Source organism: Opisthorchis viverrini, assembly GCF_000715545.1.
Source record: "Opisthorchis viverrini unplaced genomic scaffold opera_v5_628, whole genome shotgun sequence".
In the NCBI taxonomy this organism is placed as follows: domain Eukaryota; kingdom Metazoa; phylum Platyhelminthes; class Trematoda; order Opisthorchiida; family Opisthorchiidae; genus Opisthorchis; species Opisthorchis viverrini.
The window spans coordinates 129,128-140,889 of record NW_008752272.1 but is presented as its reverse complement, the minus strand read 5'-3'; the positions used below and the strand labels follow the sequence as shown (position 1 = coordinate 140,889).

Here is an 11,762-nt window from a genome sequence, read left to right as displayed (position 1 = left end):
GCTCAAAAGCCTAACCGCAAGGCAGCGGTGTTTGGCGGGAAATGCAAATGCATTACCGTTTCTGCGGAACAAGTCGCCACATGTTCCAACTCCCAACCTGGAGGACCAGGAGACTGTATTCGTCAGACCTCTAACCATTGACCAACCTGGTATGAGAGACTCTGTGAATGTCGCGGGACACTCTTCAGTATAGCTCAATGGATCGCAAACCGTGAAACCACGGCAATGTCCAGTCTCTTCGTGACGGGATTCACTAGACAGGAGCGTTGGTTCGTTTATTTCTCTCTTCCGTACACTCCAGATACTACCGACGTTCCTATCTTAACAGGGTTAGTGAAAGCTATATAATCATAGGCAGAAGAAGAATTCACCCATCCAACCCCGCACTGACGATATCACCTCGATTGATGGAATGTCTACAATTCAACTGCTAAGCTTGGCGAACAGACCAACAACCAAAAGTTAGTAATTGCTAGGCTGGTAATAGCTCAGGTCCGCCTTTATTGTCTGAAAGCAATTTGGGGGCGCCTTTCTCCATGTGCTCATATTTTCGTTCCATGGACTCAGTTTACACGCACCGGAGAACAGAGACATATGTAGAGTCCAGCGGCCATAACGCTATCACGGGGGGACGATATGTTAGCTCCGCGGTCTGTATACCGCAGCAACCTCACAAGCTATACTGGAAAATCTCCTTGCGGGAATAACAGTTTCTACCGGGTCAGTCAGTGAATAAGTTCTGCTGGTTTTTGGGGTTGGGAATTGGAATAAATGCAGCAACTTGCTCTACATACACTACACTAGTAGTCGTGCACTTGCCACTACCTGCGATCAACCCTTTGAGTCATGGGTCTTAAGCACAAACTCATCTTCCTTCCATGTACCTTAACTGCTTGTCAGTCTATGAGGTCCGGATCAGTAAACATGCTCCAAATCCTTAGCTACCAGAGGAAGTTGTATCGGGCATACCAATCACATCGCTCAAGCGTGAACACGTTCACCCGTTCAGACGTGAGAATTCAGATGCGTCCAAGGTGCGTTGGTGGAATAGTCGTGACACGTTCTCACATGTCAGGTGTCCGGAGTTCAAATCCCGGACGCGGCCATTGGATATGCACTGCTGATGATCTTTAATAACAGCGAAACTCGAGTCCAGTGCTCTCCCCTTCGGTGTGGATTCACCAGAATAATTACGACAGGACAGGAGGACGACTGTTTAAACGAGAGTGACGTGAATGTGTATATAGGTTGTTTGAATGCCCTGACGCCTTCAAATCTTCCAAGTGTTTTTCCCTAAAAACACTTTTTTGGTAATCGTTCAGCTGTAACACCGTTGCGGTCCTAGCTTCCATACACCCCGAAGGAGGCATCAAGGTTGGGATACTGCCAGGTTGTCCAAGCCCAAACACCGGAATTCGAGACGCAGTTGTCGGGCTCGGACTACGGACCTTCCGGTCAGTAAAATCGTGCTCCACTGAGCTGGATATGCACTGCTGATGATCTTTAATAACAGCGAAACTCGAGTCCAGTGCTCTCCCCTTCGGTGTGGATTCACCAGAATAATTACGACAGGACAGGAGGACGACTGTTTAAACGAGAGTGACGTGAATGTGTATATAGGTTGTTTGAATGCCCTGACGCCTTCAAATCTTCCAAGTGTTTTTCCCTAAAAACACTTTTTTGGGAATCGTTCAGCTGTAACACCGTTGCGGTCCTAGCTTCCATACACCCCGAAGGAGGCATCAAGGTTGGGATACTGCCAGGTTGTCCAAGCCCAAACACCGGAATTCGAGACGCAGTTGTCGGGCTCGGACTACGGACCTTCCGGTCAGTAAAATCGTGCTCTATCCACTGAGCCAACTCGCCAGTTATCCTCCTTCCGCTTCTGCTTCACAGAGTATCCGTGATCTTTTCACTTCGGAGATCGAAAGGGAGCCCTGCACTGAAGGCAATACCTTGAACGCATGAGACTCACGATGCACCGGCCCTGTCTAGTGATGTTTTCGACTGTTGATGTGTCCCGTCTCAGGATCTCCATCCGGATGGACTGCAATGACCAGTGCAGCTGACTTTCTTGCATTTCGTGCTTTCCAAGCAACTCACCTCTTTGTTTCGCATACACTTCGGCTAAAGGACATTTTTTGGAACGAGCAGATCGTCTGCTTATCGTTATCTCCCCAAAGGACTGCTCTTATCCTCGCTTGCATGAATAGTGACAGTTGATATGTTTTTATCCGGTCGGCCAGTCTCCAGAAAACTGGTAGCATTCTAATTCACGAAATCCATAAGATTCTGATTATCAACTTTCAACAACTTTCACCACAATGACTGATGCGAATACCTCTTCAGAATTCCAGTCCAGGTTGATCGAATCAGTGATGCTGTTTGGTCTTTCTAGAGTCATCCATCCTACTATATGGAAGTATTCGCATGTTATGGGATGTAATATCCTGAAATCTGATCATTCAAGCGGCATATTTATGAGTTGTCACTCTTTGTATGTAATTTCCGTCCTCATCGCTAGCTACGAACCATGTTTTGCTCGTCCATGTAGCATCTGTTAGGGGGAGGAGGCTGCCCATTGTCGGCTACTTCTCAGGGTGCTGCACTCCATCTTCAATGCCGACGGTAGATTGACTGCTAGATTGTTTTCTGTTATCGCTACGACGAGAGTTGGTATATGTGCGTTGAAATGCTGAACGTTTTGAGTACTTGGACGCCACTGAATAATATTAATAATCGTCAAGCTGTAACTCCCTTCCGGTGCCCAGCTGCTATAGGACGAACGAAGATAGAGGTACTACCAACTTACCAAGCCTAGACAGGAACAGTCGGGATGCCGGATTGGGTTCCAAACACGGACCTCCTGGCCAGTAAGTTTACACCGTCTCAAACTCGAGATGAACGCCAACGGGTCCTATCATTGTAACGGGGTCTGCTGCAATAGGTACATAAGAGTAACTTGGTAATCAGATCTGTGGTGCTCGTTCCGAGCCATTAGCGGCCACATGACCAAAGCATAGGATGCGGTCACAAAAGGCCCACGAAATTAGTGCTTCATCAACCTCCACCCTTACTGCCTTGTGAATTGGTACCCAACTCGCACCAGACAACACGCTATATTGTTGAATGCTGTTGAAAGCCTTCGTAGTTGCCGGACCAGTTGGCCCCATTTAGCTCAAGCATGCTTACAACTATGCGAATTGTGCTACTATGAATAAGCTCAGTTTTAAAGACAGCAAAAAGTGTTTTGTCTGAACTAACTAGCCTGGGCTCATCAAAGGATCTGTGGTCCTTTACTAATGCGTTCGTGGGCACACGTACTCACTGATTACGTTTCCTTAAGCGATGAGTTTCTTTTCCACTGGATCCTCAAACTCCCTTAACCCCGTCTTTCTTCCTCGTCTTAGTGGTAACATTCTGATATCTCGCGAGCATCTGATGCATTTGGTTAGTTCGTGTCGATTGATAGTTTCTTCCCACTCATGTGACATTTCTTCATCTGCTCAAGTACTGCACCTGCTGGTTAAGCGGGGTTGTACCGAACATCATGAATGCGTCCTTCTTCAGTTTATACTAGGGTTTTGGAGGACCTTTTGCACTAAGCCCATTTCCAAAGCGACCGAAACACTTCGCCTTATTGTTTCTTCTGTCTTATTTACAATCCTGATGAGGATAGTGGCACGTGTTCCATTCACGTGTTCCCTTCTGACCCCTTCCGATTTGCCTTTAAGAAAAATCGCAATACACTAGAGGATGTCGCTTCCTTTGTCCACTTCATTGATCCCTCTGTAGACAGGTCGTTAAAATATTATTTTCTTGTATTGTTTTTTATTGTGGATAGGAAACTCATCATAACCACTTCTTCTGGGAAACTTTATTCCCCATTTGGTTGCATGACTGTCCTCTCGGTGGGACGGCAATGCTCTCTGCCTCTTCTCAATAGCACTGGTTTTCTCAAGGGTGCAATTTCATCTCTTTCTTTTACGGATCGCCCACCCAGGTAAACTTATGTATACCGACGGTCTGACTTCTTGTTCCGCTATTTTCTTCCGACCCGGCACTGAGACTTCTTTAGCCTATCTCCCCCTGGTCCCAAATAAACCTACAAATAACGCTTAAATGTGATGTTGCACTGATATCGCTCCTTGTGTGAAATACCTTGCAGGATGTTCCCTCACAACTGTGCTTGTATATACCCTGACTCCAACTGCCGCAAGTACCTGCATTTGATTTCTTCTTCCACCTGACTGCCCCAGTTGAAACGAAATTCTCAAAGCGGAAAGAACTCTTTCTTTCTGGAGTCTGTGTCAATTCGGTTCTCTTCACAACTTTGAGCGTTTACTCTCGTGTGTCCTTCGTCATTTCGCACTGTCCTGTAATTTTTCCTGGCCTTACGAGACCTGAAACTCGAACGAGCCTTATTTCAACGTTCACGCCTATGCGTCCCCTAAATACATTCTAATCTGCTTGTTCACAGTCTGCCTCACTCTAATCAGATCTCTCACCAATAGAATCTGGTGACCGTGTGAGTAATTCTTTCAAGCTCCCATTTTCGAGATGTATCAATAATCCTCGTCTATTGGGAAATCGTCTTGTATCGAGTTTGTTTGTATGTATATCTTGTTTCGTGCTTAAGACATAGGTCTGAGAAAGTGTTCCGTATTTCACACTAAGCTGCCTGCGGAATACAGTTGAGGGACCGTAATTATTCACCTGAAGTTCACTTATAACTACATTTCAGCTCTGCCTTGCGAGTACAATGCTTCATGGCAATGAATCGTTATGATCTGGCGGGTAAAGAAGTCCGGCGTATGCAAACAGCAGACGAAGACGCACTTCCTTGTCAATTGGCTACGGCTTTGTTCAACTTGAGCAAAGTAAGTACCGTGTTTTTATACGGTTCAGCGTTCAAGTATTGGAACAGCTAGAACTTCTCCTGCAAACCGAATCCCGAAGTGGAATATGTAAGAGGAAAAACGGAAATGGGCGTCATGCATCACCTCGCTACTATTGTAGAGTGGTTCTCTCGTTCAGAGCGAGTGCCCGCGGGACTGTAACGGTTACCCTTCCGCTTAATCACTCCAATCAGTTTCATACCCGCACCTACTACCTCTATCCTGTTTTGTCCGTCTCACGTTTCCTGATCGACACTGGTGCCAACATAAGTGTCATACTTGCCACACTTTCTGAATCCAAACACCTATCGTCGCCGCTTACCTTGATAGCAACCAAAGTAGCATCTATCAAAACATGTGGAGAACGAGCATTAAACCTCAACCATGGCCTTCGTTGCGAATTCAGTGGGATTTTTATCCTAGCCTATGTACATCAACCTATCTTGGGAGCGGACTTCCTAACCCACTCTGACCTACGAGTTGATCTGAGACAACCTTGTTTACTTGACTGTAGTACGCATCTCCCTGTTCACGGTCAATATACATTATCTCTCTCACTATGTCCATTAACGTTTCCACCAGACAACTCTTCACCATACCATAAATTACGTGACCTTTTTCCGGATCTTACGGAACCTAACTTTCATCAACCGAATCCGAGACGTTCTGTTTTCACCACATCAACACCCACAGCTCCGGTTTTTTCCTCCCACGTCGCCTATACCCGGACAAACTCAAAATTGCTAAAGAAAAATTTCAACACATGCTTCAGTTAGGAATTATTCAGCCGTCCAAAAGGGTATGTGATTCGCCGCTCCACACAGTCCTTAAGAAAGTCACAAGAGATCGGAGACCTTGCGGCGATTATCGAGCGCTAAACAATATGACAATTCCCAGTCGTTACTCCATCCCGCACATTCACGATTTTGCACCTAATCTATCGGGCTCTACGATACTTTCCCACGTTGATATACTTGGCGCTTATCACCGTATTCCAATTCACCCTGAGGACATTCACAAGACTGCAATTACTACACCTTTTGGTTTGTTCGAGTTTTTACGCATGCCATTTGGCTTGAGAAACGCAGCTCAAACTTTGCTTATTTAGATGAATTCTAGTCGCTAGTAATAGCATTCCATCTAAAGCAGTTGCATCTTTCAAACACTGGACTGCACAACCATGGGCTTGTTATCAACACACAAAAGTGTATTTTTGGCTCATCTGCGCTTACTTTTCTTGGCCATGCGGTTAGCCAGGATGATTTATCAGCTACTAACGATAAGCTCGATGCTATGCAAAGTTTTCTTTTGCTCATTTCACTTAAACAACTTAAATTTTTTGGCTACGTTTAATTTTTGCAAACGATTTATTACCAAGGCTGTCATTGTTAGCATCACTCACCGAACTCTCATCCGGCAACCCAAGAACGTTTCATTTAAGTGATTCTGTTATTTCTGCCTTTGAACAAGTCAAAACTTCCGTTGCGAACTCGTTCAAGTTATTTATTTGCAACCGAACTCTTGTCACTTAATGTGGACGCTTCCCGTCCGTTTCCTGAGTGCGGATTAATTGGAGGTGATGTTGCTCGAAACGAACAAGGTTGTGTACATTTACGTGCCAATCCACCGAACTGAGTGTAATACCAACAGTACCCCTGAGAACGGTTAGAGGAAACAGAACGATAGTGCTTGTGTGCAGGCTGAGGAGTTGATCGACAATGTTGAGAACAGTCAAAACGAACGGCAGCTATCTGGTCAGCGAGTTCATCAAGACGAACGTTGATTGGAGAAATTGTGCTAGACGAGTCAAGATATTCGAAACGCAACGTTATGTTTCGAGTATTTTATCGGCAGTACTTGGCAGTTGTATCAAGGGAACGTTATCTGTATCAGGTGCGAGAATCGATTGCACATGTGTTGGTAAGCGCTTAAGGAAAAGCTGTTTTAGCAACGCGTCGTCGATTTTTCTCTCAGCCGAGATGCTGTAAAGGTGGCGTAAGAATTGAGTGCAACCATCTAGTGTTTCACCACATCAGTTATTCTGAACATTTCTGTTCGGATGATGTTCGTGTGATTAATTTTAAGCTGTGTTAATGGTTGAACGCCCTCTGGCGATGTAAGGATATATCGTATATCTGCTGCCATTTCGGGAGAGAGAACGGATAAAACATGAAAGTACATAGTGTGCTCCTGTGCGATTCCGCGAAAGGCCAATTGAGGTTGTTCTTGAGTAAACCAGATGCGTGGATCATGGTGTCAGAATGGAGGCAGATGAACAGATGCGGCTTTGGTATTTGGTGCTGATGCAACTGAAGTTGTTGAATCCTCGCGTGCTGGAGAAAGCTTTTTAACCGTAGTGCGAACGAAATGGACTGTTTGCTTATTCAGTCGGGCTCACCAATTATTAGTGCGTCTGTTCGTAACTAACCAGTTAATAGGCACAGGATAATACGCTGTACTAAAATGTATTTTTACGAGAGGATGGATATATTACAAAAGCTAGGTGAACCTTGAGTAATATATATATATATATATATATATATAAATTTAAGAACAAAAATGAGTCATAAGTTGGGCACTTATCTTGTTCATATGGCTTCCCGTTGTCAGAGCGACTTGACGCTTTGCGACACTGTATGCTGGTAAATCCAATACCGGAGTGTGGCTTGCGTTGTTCAGGCTGTTGTGGGTTAAGCCGGAACTGCGTTCCGAGGTGCGCGTTTTATCGTGATGCATATAGGTGTTTGACCGTGTTGTGTCACTGTGTGTCGTTGCAATGACGGTGGAACGTGAAAACGATGAGGGGGAATCACATGGCACCCTTCAACAGGTGACGAAACCGGAGTTGACACGTTACCGACATGTTCACTAAGGTCGTATGCCTGTCATGATATTGACGCATGAATGTGAGACATACAACACAGGATGGAGATAGTAGATGCAGGTGTGAAACCGATTGGAGCAGTAATTAAGCAGAAGGGTAACCGTCACGAGACCAACCGTTGCTGTTCTCAGATGCAACCCGAATTTTCCACTTGAGGGGAACATCATTAACGAGAGCTTCACTTGAGTCTCCCGTGAAAACCAAATTGATTTGCATATGAGTGTGTTTGTCGATTCTATCCTCTTAACCATGGATAAGTCGAAGCGCTGACTCTTGTTGAGGGAATCACTGGGCTTATTCCAAGTGTAGAATTACTCCCATCAATGTGGGTGAAACTGCCCGCTTAGTTTTCGATCATTTCTGAACTTTCTCACTCTCTTTAACGCTGAACTTTTTCGCCGGTCATTTCGACTTTTTGCAACGAATTACGGTGGTAAATTCACACATCGACTTTATTACTGCCGTGTTGATTTCATTTCAGTTGGCTGCTGCGCTTCATCCTGATGATAGCGTGTTATTAGGATTTCTTGCTATTTTTTTCAATCCTATATCGTCATATGCATACTCCGCTGTTAGATTCTTACGTGCTCACCTATTTTCCGGTTCCGCGAACGCTTTCGTTGTCGAAGCACCACAGATGTTCATGTTTCTGTCAACGCCAATTTGTGTACTCTGCAACTTAAAGCCCGTATTGATTTTACTTGGAATTCAGTTGTCGGACTGTGTATTTGACGGAGCAACAGTAACCCCTGATCAAGATCTTTCGTAAGCCTTTTTTTAACCTAAATCCGAACGGGATCAATACATCTCTATCAGAATTATAGATGTTATGAATTAGCATTCAATGAACTACCAATGGTGCTACTATCATCCGAATGTTTGCTGATACGGCTGGAACGCATTCGCTGTCATGGATGTTCTGTCTGTTGCGCGCATTCACTTACCGTCTACGGAGAACGGTGCTACATTCCATTTCGATTTCAAGGTACTGCAAACCTATAAGGGTACAAAAGTGCTTAGAGTGCCTCCAGATGATGTTGGTGCAACCCGTCTTTCAGGACGAGTCTTTCTGCTTAGTCGTAGATGCTGTATGATGGACAGCAAACTGGTGCTTGTACAAACTTTTATTCGAGTTTTTAGCTCGAGGTCGGTGGTCTCGTCTTCTCGGTAAGTTAGCACGAGATAGCCCTGCTTGCCGTTTTTCTGCTAATAACCTATCGTAGTTGCGCCTCCTTGAGGGTTTGGGGTTCCACTTTGGTTTCGCTGTCAGTTGTCATAGAGAAGTTGGAGCGTGTATATTCACTTCACCCGTTATGCTTGGTTTTTCGGTCAGCCGTCTTTAGAGCTGTTTTGTTTTTTAGGGTGGCGAACAACTCCAAGAAGCTCTAAACATCTATGAAGAACTCAAAGAACGATACGGTGCTACCTCTGTTATACTGAATGGACAAGCGGCTGCTCTGATAGGAATGAATAAATGGGAAGAAGCTGAGAGTATTTTACAAGAAGCGCTAGATGCGGTAGGTCGTTTTTTCATTGCATTCCGATATTTTTTTACGGGGTACAAATTGATCTAGGCCTGATAGTGCACATAAGTGTGGTCGGACGAGTTTCTATTGATGTTCTGCAGGTAAGGCAGGTGCACAGGACGGGGGTGCGTTGCGGGAAGCGCCTTTATATTGTAAGTATGCTACCAGTGAGGGAGCAGCTGGCTGAGAAGATGGTTTATCCCCATCCAGCCTTGGTCAGTTTTTTTTCAGCTGGATAATCTATATGGGTAGTGGATAGGAACCAAGAGTAACACATTCAGAAGCTACCGAGGCGTTTCTCGACGTGTCTTGCCTCTTGGGAAGACTAATGTTGACCATTGCTGAACTGTTCGCTCGACAAACAAACGTGCGATTACCATTGAGTGTACTCATCTGAGGTTGTCCCTCTGACAACTTTCCGGTTTTCTAGAACAATGCCTTCTGGATATCCGCTGACCTCTCGGCAATATGTAACCATGACAATGCATCAGACGGCGGCTCTGCATGAAACCGTCAGCTGCTGTCATGTGGGTCATTATGGAAGAGTGCTTTTTATGCGACCTAGTCAGTTTCGGACATAAACGGAACTATTTTTCATGGAAAAATTATTTCAATAGTACAAGAAAATGTCATTGTTATAGGAGTGGGCATTCGATGTATACTGCGGCTGGTGCCATGTTCCCAAATCCTACTGAATGCTGAATGAGCTTTAAAGCTGAATCGAACTATGGTCAAACTATCTCACCAATTAGTGTTGCAGGTGCGTTTGGGACGTGGATCGTTTTTACTTGATGGTCGTTTTTCTTAACTTAGATCGGGGACAAAGTATGTTTCTACCGTGGAGTTTCGTCTTTGTGAGGAAATCTGCCATGTGAATATGCTCATATTACACCACGTATGGCTCTGGTGAGTATGTTCCCCTGTATTGTTGATGGAAGACGAACTGTAGTATGCATGGGCCAACAGTGATCACGAACTGAACGCTAATTATCCGGACAAGATGTTACCAAACACTGGTGACAAATAACTGACTTCATCACGTAGAGTGCTCACTGTACACCAGTTTTACACACACAAAGCACTTACAGGTGAGTAGCACGGATTTGCTTGGTAAACGGGAAACTTGTGGGTAAGGATCATGGGAGTTAGACTAATTCAGGCATCCATCCCCCAGAGCACATATCACGTCAACTTTCGAAAGTGGTGACGTTGTTCAGAGTAAAACGCGCTGCTCTTTTTCGGGCACGCCGAAAGTTGCCCTGGGCGTCCCACCTTCATCGATCTGTGAATTTTCTTGCACTGTCTATAGTATGAAAACTGGAGCTGCATATTCCCCATTGATCCTCCGTTCATATGTAAGGGCTTCCGGCCTTGGGCATTTTCTTTCTGGATAGTTCATCCACATTCAGACAGCTCACCGTCTTCTGACAGGATACAGCCTCAGCTTACGGAAGCTCCGTGTCTTGTCACTACAATATCCCGGGTAAGGTCACCAGCTTCTCTTCGAATTACTGGGTGTCTGCAGCCCACGTTCAATGATGGCTCATTAACGCCCAACTTAACAGCATTTTTATCATGAGTCCTTGATTTGCGCGCCTTGAACGGAAATCTCCGATGATGGGTTTTTCCAAGTAAAGAGAGTGCAATGATTCCATATGGTAGAAGCTGTCCGTACTTCCGGTTCGAAATACGCCTCCGACGAACACTGATTTACCGTGTACGTAAAAGTTATCGCCTGTCAACTCGGCTACACATGACTCACCAGCTTTTTGACCGCCTAATCTGATTTGCTAGGAAACCCACACATCAGGACACATACTTTGTGGCTTCAAGTGAAATCATCCGGGTAGTGGGGTGTTTATTGCTCCGTTCACGCCTGATGTCCCTAACTCTAATGAGAATTTATTCTGTCAATCCAGAGAGCATTTAGGATGTGTCCCTCATAGAAGGGATCCGCCTATTTATCATTCAAGTTCGTCTGTTATAGTGGAGAAAATATCTTTTGGTTGGGTTGATTTATCATTATCTTTTTATTTTTTATCTTCTGTAGGATAACAGCAATCCAGAGGTGCTTGTCAATTCAATTATGGTCGCACAACACTTGGGGAAGCCCATCGAGGTAGGCGACATTTCTTACCTGGGCCTTGCATTTCTTGATGTTGATGGGACTGCTCCTTTTGATTAGGATGCGGTGCCATTCTTCTGATTGTGTCATTGTTGGAACGAATTCCACCTTAGCTGACGTATGCAAGCAACCTTTCTCTTGGGTTCAGATAACTGAAATTGTCCATACTCACATCACTCTGTTTTGAACGGTTGTCATCCTGTTCTTGCGTAATACCGTCACGAAGAGACTGGACCTTACCGTGGTGTGACGGTTTGCGCACCTCAGCGATCCATTGAGCTATACTGGAGAGTGTCCCACGACACTCACAGAGTCTCTCATACCAGGTT

The 11,762-nt window shown here is 45.0% G+C and overlaps 1 protein-coding gene across 1 annotated transcript in view; it reads left to right on the top strand.

The window, feature by feature from the left end:
- Positions 1 to 4,741: 4,741 nt before the first annotated feature.
- The window catches only part of T265_11844 (hypothetical protein), a gene marked incomplete at both ends in the record, with an annotated part of 13,034 nt that continues 6,013 nt past the window's right edge, over positions 4,742 to 11,762 (top strand). Inside the window, 3 exons of the mRNA XM_009178630.1 lie at positions 4,742 to 4,880; positions 9,144 to 9,299; positions 11,359 to 11,427. Of these exons, the coding sequence (XP_009176894.1) occupies positions 4,770 to 4,880; positions 9,144 to 9,299; positions 11,359 to 11,427 (336 nt within the window). The remainder of the gene's footprint in view (positions 4,881 to 9,143; positions 9,300 to 11,358; positions 11,428 to 11,762) is intronic.